Genomic DNA, 20,154 nt, shown 5'->3' on the forward strand with positions numbered 1-20,154 from the left:
ATGATTGTTTAAACTCAAGCCCCTGGGTTTGCTGTTCTGTCTCCATGTGTCATCTCTAGGACGTGACTTCTCTTTGAGTTCCCTGCCAGCTCAGGAGTGGCTGGTGCATCTTTTTCAGTTCTTCCTGAGGGCCCTTTGCTTTCAGACTGACATTTTGCTTGTCTGCAACTGGTCTACCCCGTGACCAGTGACTGTGACTGTGGGAAATCCCTACATGAACTGTGCTCTCCATTCAGCTGGGCAAGCAATCCAATTCCGGTCCTTCTTGGTTACTAATTAGCATCATCTAACTGGATCATTTACTCTTGATCAGTTCATTTCATTGGAGCCTTCATCCATCCTTTCACTCACGAATGGCAGGTGGTTATTGCCAGGCCAATTCCAGGGTGTTATGATTAATAGTAGTTATGTTTCTAGGTCACCATGTGCATACCCTTTGCTAGCTTTTTTGTCTATATTAACTCACTTAATCATCACCTCAATCCTGTTTCCCCTATTTCACATGTGAGGAAACTGAGGCTCAGAGAGGGTAAGTTACTTGCTCCAGGGTCACTCATCTGGGAACAGGGAAAGCTAGGATTCTAACCCAGGCAATAAGTTTCTAGAGCTCCAAATGGGAGCCCCTAGCAGGGGCACCTGACTTAGGAGGATCAGGGACAGTTTCCACAAGCAGCTGAGGCTTGAAGGATGCAGAATTAGCAAGAGGAAATGTGATAATGAAGAGCCAGGCAAGATGTTGGGAAGGAAACTGCTAAGCCAAAGAGAGAGCTCCTGCTCTCATTCTCCATTCAATGTTAACTCTTATCGTGAAGAAAAATAGTTACTTTCCCCACTAAGTTTTTGCTCCTGTTGTCTACTTAATTGGAGATAAAAAAAAAAATACTTTCACATTTTCTCCTTCAGCTTTCCCCCTTCAGTTATAAAGCTGACTTCAAAGTTTAATTGGGCCATTGTTTTCTGTAGATCTGTTCACATCCGTTAGGCAATGTGAACTCCTTGATTCTTTCTCTCTCTCACTCACAGCATCTAGCACAGTGCCTTGAACAATTTGTCAAATAAATGAATAAACAAAGTGAGGGGGTGACTTAGGTACCGAAATATGTAACGGCTACATTTAAAAGTTTGCATTGCCTTTTCCTTATTCTTTCAAATACTGAGGCTTAAAACTGTATTCGTAATGGGCATTTTAAAATTTGTTATGAACCTTCTGTCATTCCTCAACACCCTCCACCACCTGTATATTTAGCCCAATGAGAACTAGAAAAAAAGCTTCAGGAATGAAAAGGCTCAGAGTTCTTACCAAACAATCAGAGGCTGCACTCTGAGGAGTCAAGGCTGCTTATCCAGGGGGCAGTTGGCCCAGTGGTTCTCAGGTCTGCCTGTGTACCAGACCATTAGGGGAGCTGTTAAAACACACCCATCCTGGGCACCAAGAGATTCTGATTTAATTGGTCTGAGAAGAGGCCTGGGCATCAGTTTTCTTTTTAAAGCTCGGCAGGTGATTCTCTACGTGCAGCCAGAATGGAGAACCACCAGGTCAGAGCAATATCACTTTTTCTATGGGGTGGGCAAAAGAGCAAAGATTGTTCAGAAGAGCAACTTCCTTAGCCCTTAAAGTGGAGCCAGGATGGAGGAAGAAGGTCATTTTCTTGCTAACTCTTGCTTGTCCCTTGACTGCTGGCCCCAGCATCTCCAGGCATGTTTGGAAGTCCCACTTGGCTTCTAGGGGAGAGGTAAGGAATGTTCATAGACATACTCTGGCCTCACACGCCTGCCAATCACAGGCAACAAAATGATGTGGTTTTTATTACATGATTGCAAGTAAGAGCCTTTGTATTCAGCAGTCAAAAAGAAGAAAAAGAAAACTATACTATTTTCAGCATCAGTAGTAAGGAAGGGATGATGTTCTCTCCATTCCAGACAGGAAGAGAAAGTTGTTTTGTTCCCAGGGGAGAGCTGGGGGTTGGGGAGCAGCAGCCGCTGTGCTGGAGGGTAAGAGGTTGCGGCCAATTCTGCCAGGAGCGACTTCACTCTTGAGTGTTCTTACCAGCCTGGAGAAGCTGAAGAGGGAAATGGGCCTTTCACGTCAGGCCTAAGTATTGGCTGAGCACAATCAAAGCAAGGTTTGAATGTGGCCTCTACGTGGGTGCGCACAGAAAGTGCATTTTTCTAAGGGAAAGGGCTTCTGTTTTCCATCAGCCTCCTTAAGATTAAGGACAACTGGCCCTGAGCAATGCCTGCTCTAAACTGCATACCTGTTTGCCACCTGCATACCCTGCCCCACCAGATTTGTCCAAATAAAGGTTTGCATAATAAAGCAAAATTATAAAATGACATACATTCCTCATGCTCAGCCTCTGTCCATCGAGGGTTCCCCTTCGGCGGTGGAGAGTCCCCATTTCAGGTGACTTGAGCACGACTAATTGTCACTAGCTTTGTCCTCCACTCCAGCTCAGGGCTTTCCCTCTCTGTTCAAGTACAGGGGCTCTCTTTGTGTTCCACATCCCTGCTCCTTCCTGCTGCCCCTGTGCCCCCCAATCTGAATCATTTTTCTTTTCAGGTCTGTCATCCTCCCCTGAACCCCTAAAGTGCTGCAACCGTGATGCTAGTCTTGTGAAGCTCTCCCCAGCCTCCCAACTCCCAGTTACTATGCTAACTGGCCAGGCTTAGGATTCTGTGCTGATTTCCAAGGTGATGGGCAAAGGTTCAGTGCTCAGTTTCAATGTTTGCATCCTAGGGACAGAATCTAGGCCATGCTTATCATCTAATACATGTTTCAGAACAGTCACAAGAAAGGTCCCTTATTTCAGAGAAGACTGCAGCCCTGGCTTTGTTTGTTGATGCTACACTGTAAAAAGAAAAAGACGGTGGGGGGTGGGGTGGGGGAAACTATCCAACTAGTTTTAGCTGTGGAGAAAAATCCTAATTACTCTTATTTATATAAGAAGCTTTTATGCATGTCTAATTTCCATGTGGCTCAGTGAGGGTTGGAAGGGTCATTAAGTGGTCCAGTTTTCTTTCATTCCAAAACCTTTCAGGTATGTTTCAGCCTTCAAAGTTTGCTGATCCTGTGGCAGGACTGTCTGCTTTCAATTTAGGAAAAAAAAAAAAATCATTAGAGTAGAATGTTGGCCTAGCCAGGGAGGCCAGGGAGAAGAGATGAGTGTTGCAGGCCAGGGCGTGCAGCATCCTTCATGATTATCTGCATGAATTTAAGAAGGCCAATTTGTCTCTCCAGACTTCTCCTCCTACCCAAGGCAAGGAACAATGAGCCACTGGCTTTCAAAAGTTTCTTTAAGCAATAGCTCCTTCCTTTTTCTCCAAGTGAAATTACACAGAAAGTTAAAACATAAAGCAAGTGAACAAAGAGATACCTAAGGCTGTCTTTGAGGCATCTTCACGGAACCTTGGGATCCAGAGCATTCTGAGATCTATGAGATTGTAGGAATGGGGCAGGGTTGACAAGCACCCCTGCAACTCTCACAACCACCAAGGAGGGCAAAGAATAATCCCCACATGGTAGAAGGCGGCATCCAGGGGCATTCACAGTGTACCTGGGCTTAACCTGAAGGTCATTGCAAAAATGAGTTGAGGGAAGCATTTCATCCTGAAGTTCTGAGAGTAGTGGTTAAGACTCATACTTGGAGTTCTCCCAGATTAAAAAAAAAACAACTCAATCCATGTGATTTTTTTCCATATCTACCTCTCAGGGCTGTTGGTAAGGATTAAATGAATTGACTCAGTTATGATTCAATTTCAAAAGAGGCAGTTTTGAAGCTCGTGGTCCCCCCAGCACCAAAATACTGAGCCATTTGTCCCAATGACACAGCTGACTCTGAACTCTGGAATACCACAGGAGTATCACCCGACTGCAAAATTACTAGGTGGTGCTGAGTCTTTAAAAAAACGGAAGTGAAACAAAAGCACTGCAGTGTTTTAAGATGCATTTGATATGGACTAATCAAGTAGTTTTTGAGACGATTTTCCTGGAGGCAGAACTGTTCTGCACAGTTAAACAGCGCTTAAATTTCCCTCTCTCTCTTATCTATCTGTGTATAAACACCCAGCACATATAGTGGGGCTCTTTTCTCTCACTGAAGGTTTTGAAGACAAGGGCTTTTTTGTCATGAATAAGTGTCAGGCCAGTCAACCTTACAAAAGGAGTCATTTTATGCTCATTTTTCCCAACTTTCCTATGATTAAAACTTCTAACCTCAAATGCTATTATTGTATTCTAGATTGTTTTCCTTGCCCCTCCCCCAGTAAGTGTTTAAATTGTCTCTGCTTTCCTGGATCGCTCTCTTTTTTTTTCAATCTGACTTTGAAAACAGAAATGCTCTCCTTTTCATAAATATACCCTAAAACATTTTAAGATCGAGGCCCTCTGACCTTTTACAAAACTTCTCTTGCCTGACACACCAATTGCTAATCTGAAAGCCAAGAGGACGGAAAGGGTCTGGAGGGGCTGGGAAGGGAGGCCGAAGGGGGGCAGGGAGGGAGGTACTATATATATTTGGCATCAGTTCAGAAATTCAGAAAATGTGTTCAACCACTCCCCCGGCCAGAATCCCCCACACCCCCCACTGCCTTCCAGCACATTAATAAAAAATAGTTGTGCGCGGGTGAAATTGGAGCCTGGGAGGGACACCTAAGGTGGCCACAATGATATGTGGCCAGGGAAGCCCACAGATCACCATCCCACTCCTCCCCTCGAGCACCCACAGTTGGGGATCAGGACTTCTCCAGCTCCCACCTCCATCCCCAGAAGGAGCTGAACGCGTAGCAGCACCGCCCATTAACGGCTCGTGTGAGACAAACGGAAGGACTGACACAGCCTCTGCTCGTCCGGACGGCAGCGCTGTGCATCTTAAAAACGAATACATGCTTCTCCTTTTTAAGTACAATGAACGCGCAGGCCTGGAATACATTAAATTGTGAACTGAATCTAACACACCCCGGAGAGTCCCTCTCTCTCTCAACCCCCCGCCCCCAATCCCTTACCCACCCCCCACCCCCAAAAAGCCGAAGGCGCATTTACCATCCTGTCCGGAGCTTTCCAGATATTCCGTCAGGTCACAGCCAAAAGCACTGGCAGTTCCCTTTCGTTTCAGCTTCTGCTTGGCACCCTTGTTCTTCATGAGTTAGTCCCAAAGAGGTTGCCCCTCCGTCTCCCCTCCCCTCTGCTTGGCACCGCACGTAAGATGGTCTCCCGGTTAGCTTAGTGGCTGGAGCGCGGCTCTGGGGGGCCACATGGGCGTCCAGAAGCGCCTGGGACCAGGGCCGCGCGCATGAACCCCGCGGGGCGCTCAGCCCCTCCGCGGCGGCCGAGCGAGCCGAGCCTGAAGTCCACCCGCGCTCCTCCAGGGCCGCGGGGCGGGAGGCCGTGCGGAGCTGGCAGCCGCGCTCGGGCTAGTTTGGGAGTGTCACTTCCTCGCTTGGAGTCCCGGGGACTTTCACAGGCTCCTGCTGTGTCTTCGGGCGGTTTTCCTCTGCTTCAGAGGGAGGGGGCAGCTCTCCTCCCCGCCTGAGTGCTCACCGGAGGACGGCAGCGAGCGGCGAGGGGACCGCCTCGGGGCTGCCCTGGATCCTCTTCCCGGGCCCGTTGTCTTGCCTTCAGACGGCTTTGGTAAAATGAAAACCCAGCATCCTGTCTCTCTTGCCCGCCCTCACGCCTTCCTTTTTTTCCTGTCTTACAAATCCTAGGATCATCCAGCTCAGGAAATGCTGGAAGGAAGTTAGCTAGGGAGAGGGGCGGAGGGTGGAAATTTTTGGCAGCTCTGTGCTTGTGTGTGTACGGAGCCGGAGGAAGTAGGTGGGTGGGTTGAGCAGCACCGGGGAGGTGGGGGTGGGGGGGGGGCGCGCTTTTCTCAGAGCTGTTGTGCGACTCGAGAGATAACTCCGGGCAGCTCCAGAGGAAATCGCCGCTCTCCTAGCAGGACCCGCAGCCCAGGGGAGCTTCCTGCCCCACCAACACCTCTCTTTGAAGAGAGCTGGAAGAGGTGGGCTTGCTTTCAGGACTGAGGGTGCTCGGGGGGAACCTAAAGAAAAGTTACGCCTTCTTTTTTGTATTCGTGTTGTCATCCTATCTTTGACACTTACTATTTTGGTGGCTGCCTTTTCCCTACACAAACACTTCAACAGTAATGACAGAAACAAACAAACAAACAAAAATCAGCAATGACAGAAACAAAGACCAGCATTTTCAGCGGAGAAACTTGGCTGGGGGGTGGTTTCTCTGGCCACCCCCGGCCCACCTCAGCTGCATCCGTGGACCCCAACCCCAGCTAACTCCCCTCCCATGCTGAGGTAGGGGTTCTTCTGGTTAAGGAGAAGGCTGGAGCTTTGTAACCACTTCCCAGGAAATAAGACTTCTGTCTATAGATTCAAGTTTACAAATACAAGAGCAATATTGCAAAAGATTGATGAAAGGAAGTATTTAAGACACCTCTGATATTCTACCAGAATAAGGAGAAAGCAGCTTCCCAGAGTGTTTCATACTCTGTCTAAAGTTATTTCAGAAGGGTGTGTTTTTTTCTTCTCCAGCTAGATTTGAAATTCCTTGACTTCTGTGTACTCAGCACACAGTAAGCACTCAAATTCTTGGGATTTAACCATTTGAGGATTAGATTAGATTCCCTGTATAAATTCAAATCAGTGTGTAGGTTTGAAGGGTAGTGACATTCGTACAGCTCAGATTGCTGGCAAAACTTTATTTATAGTATTTTAGTTACTGAATTCCTTTACAGTCACTCATTTCCCTATGTATCACGTGACAGTTTATGAACTTTGACCCCCGCCCTTCTCTGAGGCAGAGGTCACAACTTGGAAGCCTGTCTGAAGATTCTGGCCCACAGATGTGTTTGGTTTGGTGCATGCCATGTTTTAAATTTAAAAAAAAAAAAAAATGTCAACCTTAAAGAGTTAAGAGATTTCAGATAAGAAATCTGGATTTCTGGATTCTCTTGTGAAAATGGAAGCTCTGGTAATATTCTGCCAGTGCATTCCCACATGGCAAGGGCAGCTGGAGCTGAGTCGTGGCTCCATTTGTTTCTCAGTGACACCAGCATTGTCCCAGTCATCATGGGGAGACATCATGAAGTAACCACTGACTCATTTTTCTTCTCCCGCCCCCACTTCAGTCCAGTCTCGCCCAGACTGAAAGACTGGTGAGTCCTTCAAAATGTTTTCTCATCTCAGTTTCTTCCTTTGCAGAATCACTGAGTCAGGACCAAACTGCTCCTCCATATTAGAAGACCTCCTGGTGGGATTTGCAGCGTTCCTTCTCTTCCCATTTCATCCCACCCTTGAATTGAAGGCCTGAGGAATCGTCCCTCAAGTATTGCTGTCATCAGTACCTGTTTTGCTATATAAAACCCTGCAATTACTCATTGTTTCCTACTGCCAGGTTAGCGATTTCCAAACCTTCTGAAAGCTACTTGAAGAATATTCAGTATGGCATGTTCACCCCTTTGTTTATAGAGAAGCCCCTCCGTATGGGGACATTAATTATTACAGTTAACGTTCGTTTATGAGCTTGCTTTAGCAAGGTCCTTCGTGTTCATTTTTTTTTTCTGGCCTAAAGTGGATTTCATTACCTTGTCAGCAACGAAGACGGGCTGAAGAGGTAATTTTTCCTGAGTCCATGCACCCAGGGCACAGATTATGAATTAACTGCCAAGTCTTGTGAGTTACCTTTATAAGTCTTTAAAAAATTTTTTAACTTTCCATTTTTAAATATTTTCAGCTTATTTGAACGTTATGAAAAGTAATACAAAGAATTCTCGTGCCTTTCACCCAGCTTCCCCAAATGTCAGTGTATTATATAATCAGGGTACAATGATCCAGACTAGAAGATTTGTATTGATACAATAGGATTAAGTAACCAACAGAATTTATTCCAGTGTGAATAAGGTATTTAATTACATAAAATACTTGGCTAGATAAGGTCTGTTTCATAACAAAGTCCATCAGTTAAGTATAGAAACTGTATTTTTACAAATGATTCTCAAAACACTTCACAGAATAACAATATAAGACCCCCTTACCTGTCAGTAAACCCGACAAGTTTAGGTTGTTTAAGAAGAATGCTTAACGAAGTGTGCCTTCTGCCTCCTTCACTTACCAAGGATGTTCACAATCTTCTCTGCCTTAAACAAATAGAGAAGACAGAGAGAAGATATTGGAAGAATTTTGTGTCGCCTGTGATCTAGCCTTTTATTTTTTGACCCAGTTTGTCCATAAAATTAGAGTTACTAGTCAGCAATTTTAGAGTTCTCATTCCTCTCCCAGTGCCTGACTAGTTAAATGTTCTCATATAATCCCGAGTCCATGGGCAGTGATTACTGTGTTCTGAATTCCATGTTCTGGGTTACCAGAGAGTTAGCTCAGCCTCCTGTAGGATGTGTTTTCCCGACTTCTCCTGTCTGAAAGGTGCTTGCTTGTGTGGTACCTGATGTTGAGGTGGTTGAGCGAGGCTCTCCTACGAGGAAAGTCTTGTGTCACCACCCACAGCCCAGCCACCAGTGCCTGAAGTCCTGAAGCCAGAAGAGGATGAGAAAGGACAATCAGAGCAAGAGGACTTCTAGAGGGCTGTATATCCCAGCTCCTTTACTGCATTTCCCTGTCTATGGGTTTCCCAAACAGGCTATACTCCAAATTATTGACTCAAAGGTTCTAGAGGAAGGTGAATAAAAATCCTTAGTGGGGTGGGAGAAGGTCCATATGAGAAATTCCTAATCAAACAGAACAGAGGGAGAAGAGGTCAACCTGATGGGAAGGAAGGAAGGAGAACCAATCCTAGAAGCAGAGATGACCTTTAGCCTGTCGGTAGTAATATCCCAAAACACACCAGCTGATCTGCCATTGCTCCATCACCTCTGCAGCTTTGAAAGTCTTGCTTCTAAACAGGCTTTCAAGAGCAAACAGTTGAGATGATAAGAAAGGAGGAAGAGGACTTTAAATGGTCCCACTCACAGTCTAAAAATTGAAGAATAGACATAGTTGTGATTATATGTGATGTTCTGTCTCTCACTCTCCCTCTTTTTCTCTGAAGCATTATGTATTTCAGTTCCCTTTAAATTCTTAGAATTGCAAAACTGTATTGAGTGGTGCTGCTGGGGAAGTATTTGGAGACACTGCCATATATCCTCACTTCTTTAGCTGAGAATGTGATTCATTTGCTTCATTATCTAGATATTTGGGGAAGACAGTGCTGAGGGTGAGGGAATAATGAAAAAGAAACAGACTTGGTGAAATTTTATTAATTTTTTATAATAAAAGTTAACTGATCCGTGCCCCCCACTTTCTAATTCAGAAACTCAGACTTTATAGAAGTCTTGGTGTTGAAGGAGAAGGTAGAGTCCAAGATGACTCTACCTTATAAATCTACCAGATTTATAAGATTGGATAAGGGTGAAAGATAAAAAATACTTCTCTGTACATCAGGGGTCATAAAGGACTTTCAGGCCATTTCCTTTGGTAGTATAAAAAGCAGGACTGAGTAGAAACTGGGATGTTGTAAGTAGAGATTAGGTGAGACATCTGCACAGAGTATATGAAATTATTTGAGAAGAAGAGTTTTCTCTCTTCTAATATTTCAGCTCTACTCTTTGTATTGAATATTGTTCAAAAATAAGAGGTTTGCAGAGTCAGGAGGTTATTAGTTTATGGTGTACTGGAGTGGCTAGAGGGAAATATCTGAACTGCTGAACTGGATTCCAGTAGCTTTGATTCTTGAAGACGATTATACAACTATAGGCATTTACAATGTGACCGTGTGATTGTGAAAACCTTGTGTTTGATGCTCCCTTTACCATGATATGGACAGATGAGTAAAAACATAAGGACAATAAATAAGTAAATAAATAGGGAAGGATAGGGGGTAAAAACAGTGGGTATATTGTAATACAAGTGGTCAATGAGAGGGAGAGGTAAGGGTATGGGCTGAATGATGATTTTTTTTCTTTTTTCTTTTTATTTCTTTTTCTGGAGTGATGTAAATGTTCTAAAAACGATCATGGTGATGAATGCACAACTATGTGATGATATTGTGAGCCACTGATTGTATACTTTGGATGAACATACATATGTGAAGATAACTCGATATAAATATTAAAAAAAAAAAAACAAAAAAATAAGAGATTTGCCAGATCTTTTGTGTTTTACAGAGTGTTTTAAAAACTATCATGGCATTTGACCTGCAAAGCACAGTGTGACATTAAATGAGTCTTCAGTATTTCAGAAACTATGAACAAACCAGGCAGCACAAGACCCCCTTGTCCCGCCCAGCCATGGGCACTGGATGCTGCCAAACAGCAGCAGGAAACTTCCTTCCTAGAGTCACATGTGGAGAAGAGACATCACAAGGCCAGGGGGAGAGCCAAGTGCCGTGGATTGAATTACGGTTGTATTGACACCCGAATATGCGCAGGGTCTGGCTTTAACTTCTAAGTCTGAATCTGGAAACATTTGGCTTGAGGCCTTTGTTCCATGGCCCAGAGGGAAAGATGGCAGGGGCTGTTCCTGTAAGCAGCACAGGAGGTCCTGAGAGTCTGTCCTGAGGACATAGCTGGGTTGGGAATGACTTTTCTCACCACTTGCTTTTAAAAAACAAAGCAAAACAAAACAAAACAAAAAATTATAGGAGTTGACAATTTTATTTTCATACTTCATAATCCAAATGAAGATTACATTTTTTTTTGGTCCCAGCACTCCCCTCCAAAACTATGCTGTCTTTGATAGGAAGGGGGAACAAGACTTTCTGGTCATGATGTTAGAAAACATCCAAAGCCACAGCACCATATCTCCTGATGAAGTAGAACAAGTAATATAAAACTGATCCAAAGAGTCTCCCCTCTTTCTTTATCTGTCCAGTTGGGTCATTCCTGGCCGAGTGGGCACCATGATGGGATGGGCAGGAGGTGTCATCATTGGGGGGGTCCAGGCATCATTGGCACGTGGCCTCCTACTATGTGTGGCCTCATTCCAGGAACAGGTCCCACTGGCATCACCCCAAGGGGAGGAGGAGGGCTCATCCAGGGGTCCCCAGATGGAGTGCTGGCATCATACCAGGGTGAGGAGGACCCGGGAGACTGAGGAGGCGCAGAAAATGGACTAGGAGGCATCTTTCCTCGTTGAAATGCAGCTGTTGTTTTTCAGTTGGGCTCTGAACCTGCTCTTCCATTCCTTTTCTGATAGCAGTCTTCCACATTCTCTTTGTGTTTCCTATCACTGCAGTGCGTCTTTCTCACAGGTGGAGAGTCATGCATGAGGTATGTGTCACAGTAGTCACAATGAAACTTGAGCATGTAGCTCTGCGGGCCATTGGTTGCTTCATTCACTCCTTGCTACTTATCTCCTGTATTCCCAAACGAAATAGTTTCTGGGTAGAAAAACCTGGATGCCTTACCTTATGGGTGTCCACAGGACTTGGTTATTTGACTTATTTCAATAATCTTGGTGTTTCATTTTTGCTTTTTTTTTTTTTTTGCCTTTAATTCTGCCTTTGCTTCTCTTTTTACCCTATTTGGTTCCCCTTCCACCCCATTCCATACCCCTTTGGGCTTGCTGCCTTCTTTATGGCTTGGAAAAGGCAAAGAAGAAGGACAGCAGTGGTTCTTAGGTCCATCTGTCTCCCCCCAGAGTCTCGGAATACTGAGGCAAGTGATTTTCTTGGGTGGGTGGTGACCTGTCCCCGCCCCGTTCATTGTGTTCCATCGTTTCCTGTCCACTGCCTGTAACCCTTTACCAATCTGCCAGGCGCCTGTTAACACAAAAGGGAGGAGATGGGGGTAGGGCGTTTTGAGGAAAAACATCCCTATAAATAGCCCACTTGAACAAAATTGTTTTTCAAATACACAGTTTGTTGTTAGGCCTTGATGTCCTGTAAGCTACCTCATTCTAGCATTTTTCCTACAAGTCTGGCTTTCCTACTCCGAGCTCTCTGTGAGATGAAGGTAGAGTAGAGAGACTTGATGGAAGCTTTTGGATCTCCGCACACTCCTGGCCAAGGGCAGCAACAGCTCTGGGCACAAGGGAGGTGGGTCAGGTTGACCTGGGTCCCATGCCTGACTCTGACACTCACATGCTCATGACCTTTGCTGGACAAATTACTTAATGTCTCTGAGCTTCCGTTCAGTTATCTGTTACATCGGAGTGAAAATAACGACCTTGTATGGTTGTTGTGGAGATTACATAAGATAATGAAAATGAAAATGCCTAGCATTTTCACGTACCTTGGTTCAGTCCATAAAAGACAACGATTTTTAGTATTTTCTCACTGAGAAAATTTTCTGTCTCTTCCATCACTCTTTAATTTCTTAGCGTCTTTTTCTATTTTTCCATCCTGGTCCCTTGTCCCATATAAAACCCATTTATTTATAGGGCTTTAAGTTATCTTATTTTCATATATTTATTTATACCTTTCCCAGTTCCAACATGGTTTGAGTTTTATTTAATTTACATTTAAGGACTTAGAACCTAGAAAAACTTTTCAGAAAGTGTAAGATTGCCTCTTGTTAAGGAACAGTTTTCCGATGTGGAAGGTAATGCCTTTTTAAGGAAGTAGTTTTGATCAAATCCCACACTTTTTCGTCTCTGATATCTCAGGACCTTATTCTTATTTTGGAAACATAGTATTCAGAAATTAGTTTAGCAGGAGATAGATACAAGTCATAGATACAAGTTACACTCGTTATGTACATTGCATCCCTAAAATTGTGAACATTTATAAATTGAACAGTAACATCCTGTTGTTTTTCATTATACATTCTGAATGTATGTTTCTAAGGTTGCTGGGGATTGGGGATAGTGGGAAAATGTTCCAGTTTGTAATCAAAATCACACTTGAAAAATCTTACATTTATTTCCGGGAGCATTCTGTTTACTTCAATCTTCAGTGCACAAGCATTTACTTCTCTACACTAACCCCAAAAGAAGCTAGTCATATACACACAAATCTTATTTCCTTGTTTACTTCTTAAAAGTAAAGTGTGTGTATGTTTGTATGTAGTTATAGCTATGTATCTCACATTAATTTCATTTCATGGGATACCCTCCCTGATTTCCTGGTATCTGATTATTTAAAGCAACCACAGGTTTCTACTTTCATTCTAGGTATTCACAATCTTATTCAACTGCTTGTGCCACCAGGAGCTGTTTTACAGCTCTTTCAGATAACTAGAGCACTCCTGGATTTGCTCTTAAATATACCTCCTCCAGCCACCCCCAAACCCAGGGACCACGTTTCCCAGACAGGCCTGTTTTTAAACATTCTGCCCCTTTATTAAGCCATTGCCAAAGGTTGTGAACTGATTTTTGCTTTAGAAAATATTGCCAGCCATAGTTAAGAAACAGTTTTGCACTGGAAACTGTTACTCTAATGATCAAATTGGTAATAGTCTAGGTAATCTTGGAAGCAACCTCTCCTCTTGGTGGACCCCCAGGACATATCTGTATCTCTAGCTGGGCACTAATGATAAGCAATTTTATATAAACAAATGCCCATTTTAGCAAGAAGCCCCAGAGGAGGTCCAAAAATAGTTACTAAAACAGCCATGTATTTACCTGATTGTAGAGGACAGTAGGATGTGGGAACTTGGGAGTTCCTTCCCATATGCTCCCACATGTTGAGGGCTATTCTCTGAGGACCTGAGTAAGGAAGCTCTGTGGAATCTGTATAATAGCTGGCCTCCCTTAGTGGGCTTCTGGCTCTGCTCCCTTGCTCCTCCAGACCCTTCCACACCTTGCATGGGGTTCCCTGGAGGACTTAACGCTCTTCTTTAACCTAGGACCTGAATTTGGACTCAGCATTCATTCATTTATTCAGCCAATCAGTCAGCAGATTTGTGGAGCAGCTTCTATATGAACTGGATTCCGGACCAGGGTAGAAAGTCGGAAGTGCCCTTGCAGAGTGCTCACCTAGTGGCAAGAGAGCCAGGCACACTGGCAACTGCACTATCACAATATAAATAGCTTGGTGGTAGCAGTGGGGTCAGAGTGTAGGATTGCCTGGCAGACAGAGAGGGCATTTCAGGGGAGACTTAAAAGCGACTAGTTGCTCTTGCATATAATAGGGGAGAGAGTTTTCAGAACAGCAAAAATAGCATTTCCAGAGACACAGAGGTGGGTGAGAGCAAGTCGATGTGACTGGAGAGATTGGTGGACATAAGCCTGTGCTAAAAGAGGAATTCGATAGGTGTTCCCAAGTGTATTATACAATAAACTTCAGAATTGGTCCTGCAACGGGGAGCCACTGGAGAATTTTGAGCAAGGCAGTGACCTTGATGGGTGAGGCAACAAACCAGGTGGAAGGGACCTGGTGCTCACTCTTTACTCCTCCTCCCTCACCCTAGTGAGAAGTAAAAATGTATCGCATTAAGTGCCTAGCATCTAGAGTTAGATTACTTGAGGTCAGTATTAATGTATTATATATGTATATAATATATGAGTATATGTGTGTTTGTGTATGTAAGGAGATTTATCATAAGGAGTAGGCTCACATGATCATGGGGACTAGCAGGCACAAACTCTGAAATGCAGACCACAAGTGGGAAACTGATGAGGATGATAAAGGTGATGGGGGAAGTCCTTAGTCCTAATTCACCAAGGGAAGCTGGTTGCTTGGAAATTCTGGCAAGAGCCAATGATTTAAAAAATCTGAATTCTTCATTCTGACCCTGAAATCTTTAGTTCTGGCTTTTAAGACCTCCAACTGATTGAATGAGGAGACACCCTGCATTGCTGAGGGCAATCGCCTTTGTTGAGCATAGATGCAGTCAGCTGATTATAGATGCAAACCCCATCTGCAAAGTACCCTCATAGGAATAAGCAGTCCAGTTCTTTACCCAAAACTGGACACCATAACTGCGCCATGTTAACACATGAAATGACCATCACCGGATCAAACCCTGGTTTTATCACTAGTATTTGTATTAGTTTTGAAGTCTAGATATGAACTCAGATGATCTTATAAGGAAATTAAATCTATTTGAATTAATACTACAGTTGCATGAAGTCGCTAAGTTTAGCCTCTGTTTCTAGAAGTTATTTGCAAGACTGTTATCACAAAGTTCATTTGTATACCCTTCAAACTGTATCTGATATCTTGGCGTGATAGGAATTTGGCTTGAATTATTGAAGTGCCCCAGCCTTCCAGAAGGGGCACCCAAGAACCTGTGAATATTCGAGATGTGGGTTTGCCATCTAGTGGGCATCTTTGAGTGTGTATCATACACCTAAGCACAGCACACACAAACCCACTAGTTTCCATCAGAGGTTCTTATTTGTTCTTCCCCACCCCAACACTTAGAGGTCAAGAAATATTTTGGACAATCCCCTTCTATAATAGTGGCTTAGTTTATAAGTGTTAGATGCATTTGTTGGCACACAGAGTCGGGAATAATAGAGTCACATGGAGGTTCTTTTTTTTTTAATTAATTTTTAAATTTTTAAGAAAAATACAACAACAAACACAAACATTCTTAAGATATGATCACTCTGTTCTACATATATAATTAGTAATTCACAATATTATCACATAGTTATGTATTATCATCATGATCATTTCTTATAACATTTGCATCAATAGAAAAAGAAATAAAAAGACAACAGAAAAAAATTCATACATACCATACCCCTTACCCCTCCCTTTCATTGATCACCAACATTTCAATCTAAATTTATTATAACAATTGTTCTCCCTATTATTTATTTTTATTTCATATGTTTTACTCATCTGTTGATCAGTTAGATAAGAGGAGCATCAGACACAAGGTTTTCACAATCACACAGTCACATTGTAAAAGTTATATCATTATACAATCATTTTCAAGAAACATGGCTCCTGGAACACAGCTCTACATTTCCAGCCTCTCTGCTACACCTTAATTAAAAAGGTGATGTCTATTTAATGCACAAGAATAACCTCCCACATAGCCTCTTGACTCTGTTTGGAATCTCTCAGCCATTGACACTTTATTTTGTCTCATTCATTCTTCCCCCTTTTGGTTGAGAAGGTTTTCTCAATCCCTTGATGCTGAGTCCCAGCTTATTCTAGGATTTCTGTCCCACATTGCCAGGAAGGTCCACACCCCTGGGAGTCATGCCCCACGTGGCCAGGGGGTGGGCGGTGAGTTTGCTTGTTGTGTTGGCTGAAGAGAGAAGTCATATCTGAGCAACAAAAGAGATTCTCTTGGGGGTGACTCTTAGGCCTAATTTTAAGTAGGCTTGACCTATTCTTTGTGGGGTTAAGTTTCATATGAACAAACCCCACGATTTGGGACTTAGCCTATTGCTTTGGTTGTCCCCACTGCTTGTGAGAATGTCAAGAATTCTCCACTTAGGGAAGTTGAATTTTCCCTCTTTCTTGCCATTCCCCCAAGGGGATTTGCAAATACTTTTTTACTCACTGTTCAAATCACTCAGGGATTTATTGGGGCATCACTCTGGAGAATCCTACAAAATCTCACGCCCTACTCAAGATTCCATGTATTTATGGTGTTCAGTTAAGCTGTCAACATAAATTATATTAGGAACTGCATTAGTCAAAATATAAATTTTGTACCAAATAAACATTTTTGGCTTTAGTCCACATGGAGGTTCTTTCAAACAACACAACTTCCTCCACATTTACCTTTCTTGTTCCCATTTGAGGATTACTGATCTGGAAAAGAAGGTAGAGAAATGTCACTACAAAGGCATAGTGCCCGCTCCATAGTAAATATTCAGTGAACACTAAGTTTCCTTCCCCTTCTTCTTACGCCCTTTGTCATAAATACTGCATCCAGATTATAATTTCAACAATTTCAATGTGTATTTTGTGAGTACTAGATGCGCTGCATAATACTATTATGTATGAAGCACTTTACTGGTTCTGGGAATGCAAAAATGAAAAAAACCTGGTCCTATCATTAAGATGCTTACAGTAGAGGGACTTACAGTTTGTAAATAGATTCCAAAGAAGGTTGTGTCTCAAGTGTTTGTTTGGGGATGGCTTTTTGGAAATCAGTATTTGGCTTTCCTTTAGAAATAATATTACAATGATGCTAGTTTTGCCAGACTAAACATCAAGTTCCTATATAACAACCTTTATTTTAGTGGAAATGCTACATTGTCATAAAAACCTGGTGAAAACAATATTGCAGAGTCACTTTTTTTTTTAAAGCATCCATGCATATATTTAAATGTGACAGAATTAAAAATTAAAAGTTGCCTTCTCATCCCGGGACCTCCTAAGAAGAAGGATCCCTGGGGGTATGACAGGAGAAGCTTGATTTACATTTGAGCAGGCAGAGACTTAGAAGAGAATAGGCCCAGAAAGGGAAGGGAGGGAGGTGGAGAGAAAGGGAGACTAGCACCAATGTGGAATGGGTTTTGTCAAATGTTGGAGAGAGGGAAGAGAGAGAGATTCGGGAGCATCTTCCATATGGAGAGGGTAAGGGAAAGAAGGCTTTATTATGCCTTATGAACGGAATCTCCCTTTTGATGTTTTCATGACACCACAGTAAAGATTTAAATTGCCTTTCTGTTATTTTTGGATATGGGTTATTTTTTTTTTCTTTGGAAAATATCACTGTGCAGAGACAGGCTGTGATGTGGCTTAGCTTAATTTGAAAAACATAAATGTTCAGACCATCAAACTTTAAAAATAGATACCTTATATTTTCCTCATGCATCTTAAATCTAGCAATTAAACAAAACTAAAATGATAAAATTGTTTAAGGAATATCTACTATGAAAGTAATACATGAACTTAGTTTAAAAGGTACTGAATGGTATTAAATGCACAAGTTTCCTACTTCGTTCCCCAAACCTCTCTTCCACCCTTGTATTTTACCATCCAATGATCACTGCCATCAAGAATTTGTTTTTAATTATACGTACACACCCTCTGTTTATACCATTGTATCTTGATTTATCTACTTTATTCTGTGCCTGTTAACTCTATGCTATGAATTATGAGAAATACAGATCACTTAGACTGTCTCCCCATTTCCAACCCTCTTCATGTGTTTTGTTAATTATTATTGCTTTCTATTCTTCTTTTGGTTATCATGATAAATTTAAATACTGTTCTTAAACTTTGAATTCTTGTTTCTTCAATGTAGGTAGTAACTCAAATTCCGTACCAGGTAGAGTGAGAAAAATAGCACCCCCATTTTACTCTTCACCTTTCTCTGCCCCTTCCCCTCCACTCCAGCCTCCTTACCCACCTCCCAATTTTTGTCTTCTCTGCCTTTACCTTTACAATGTTAGGATTTATAGCATTTGCATTTAGTTCTGTAAATAGAATTAACTTTTCTGCATATTGTCTATTCATTGATTCTAACAATCAAATCAAATTTGACTTACAGTTTATGCTTATGCTATATATGCTTATGCTTATGCTGTAGAATACAGAATGAGTGCCTCAGAAGATCAGAAACAAATCCAATATCTCTAAATCTGGACCATTCAAAGGAGACTGAAACAGGTGAAGTAGATTCTCCTTTCTTATATGCATACATTGCTCAAATCATATCACATCAAAGTTTGCTTCATATTTCACACTTTTTAAAACGGTTTTTTGGACTTAGAGTTTGTAATTGCCTTTCTTTTTAAGTTGACATATGCCTTCCTTACTACATCACTGAGAACTTCTGGTTTCTTAATTATACTATTTATTACTATTGTTTTTTTGCATGGGCAGGCACCAGGAATCAAACCCAGGTCTCTGGCACGGCAGGCGAGAACTCTATCTGCTGAGCCACTGTGGCCCGCCCAATTATACTATTTTTAATTGTATTAATTTTGAATAGTCATGTGTGCACACGCTATGTAATTTAAAAAGGAACTAATGGACATACAGTGACATATTAGTCTCCCTTTCACCCTTGTCCCTCAGCCATTTAGTTCTTCTTTCCAGAAGAAACTACTTTTATTAGTTTTTATGTATCCTTTTAGAGATATTTTATGCATTCACAAATATACAATTATACTCTTGCTTTTCCCCACCTAGGTGGTAGTGCATTACATGGAACTTTATATTCTAGTTTGCTAGCTGCCAGAATGTCTAAATTAAAGCAAGTCTATAGAAATGTCCAATCTAAGGCATCCAGTGAAAAATACCTTGGTTCAAGAAGGCTGATGAAGTTCAGGTTTTCTCTCTGAAATGAGAAGGCACATGGCAGACACAGTCAGGATTTCTCTCTCATCTGGAAGGGCACATGGCAAACACGGTGTCATCTGCTAACTTTCTCTCCTGGCTTCCTGTTTCATGAAGCTCCCCTGGAGACATTTTCCTTCTTCATCTCTGAAAGTTGCTGGCTGGTAGACTCTCTGTTTCATGGTGCTGTGGCGTTCTCTGATCTTTCAGATTCTCTCTCTTTCTCCAAAATGTTTCCTCTTTTTATAGGATTCCAGTAAAGAAATCAAGACCCTCCTAGAATGGGTAGAGACATGTCTCTACCTAATTCAATTTAACAACCACTCTTGATTGAGCCACATCTCCAGAGAGATGATTTAATTAAAGTTTCAAATATACAGTACCAAATAGGGATTAGGAGAAATGGCTGCCTTTACAAAATGGGATTAGGATTAAAACATGGCTTTTCTAGGGTACATACATCCTTTCAAACCAGCACATCTTACTTTTTTTTTTTTAACTTAGGAATATATCTCAGAGACCTTCCAAATCTTTATATATTGATTGCTTCCTACCTTTTAGTTCATGTTCCATGATGTGAATGTGCCATAATTTATTTAACTGGGCCTTATTGATAGCAGTTAGTTAGTTTCTGATTTTGGTATGACGACAAACTTTTTTAGACACATATTCTTGAATAATCTGAAGAATAAACATCTAAGGATGGAATTGCAGGATGATAGGCAATGTGCACTTTTATGGTCTGATATTTGTCAAGTTGGCTTCATTGAAGGTTATACTAATTTAAACTCTTACTAAATAAGAGATTATCTGTTATCTCACACTCACATCAATATGCTACCTCGAGTGTGACCAAGGCACCAAATTAAAAGATAAATAAATTTGGAGAAAATATTTATAACCCACATTAAAGGTAAAGGGCAAACTAAGACAGGGTTGTACCATTTTACATCCCTACAAGCAATATACAGGCATTCCAGTTGCTTATCATCCTTGCCAACACTTGGTATGGT

At 42.1% G+C, this 20,154-nt stretch overlaps 1 protein-coding gene and 1 pseudogene across 2 annotated transcripts in view; both read right to left on the bottom strand.

Moving 5' to 3' along the window:
* Window positions 1-5,783, bottom strand: part of ARHGAP31 (Rho GTPase activating protein 31) — a 123,637-nt gene extending 117,854 nt beyond the window's left edge. For both annotated transcript variants that reach the window (XM_077118241.1, XM_077118240.1), the window contains exon 1: window positions 5,039-5,783. In XM_077118241.1, coding sequence (XP_076974356.1) covers window positions 5,039-5,138 — 100 coding nt within the window. In that variant the 5' untranslated portion in view covers window positions 5,139-5,783. The remainder of the gene's footprint in view (window positions 1-5,038) is intronic.
* A 5,077-nt stretch (window positions 5,784-10,860) lies between these two features.
* On the bottom strand, window positions 10,861-11,394 carry LOC143647840 (U1 small nuclear ribonucleoprotein C pseudogene; annotated as a pseudogene).
* Between the last annotated feature and the right edge of the window lie 8,760 nt (window positions 11,395-20,154).

The sequence above is a fragment of the Tamandua tetradactyla genome, chromosome 10 (genome assembly GCF_023851605.1).
Source record: "Tamandua tetradactyla isolate mTamTet1 chromosome 10, mTamTet1.pri, whole genome shotgun sequence".
Lineage (NCBI taxonomy): Eukaryota > Metazoa > Chordata > Mammalia > Pilosa > Myrmecophagidae > Tamandua > Tamandua tetradactyla.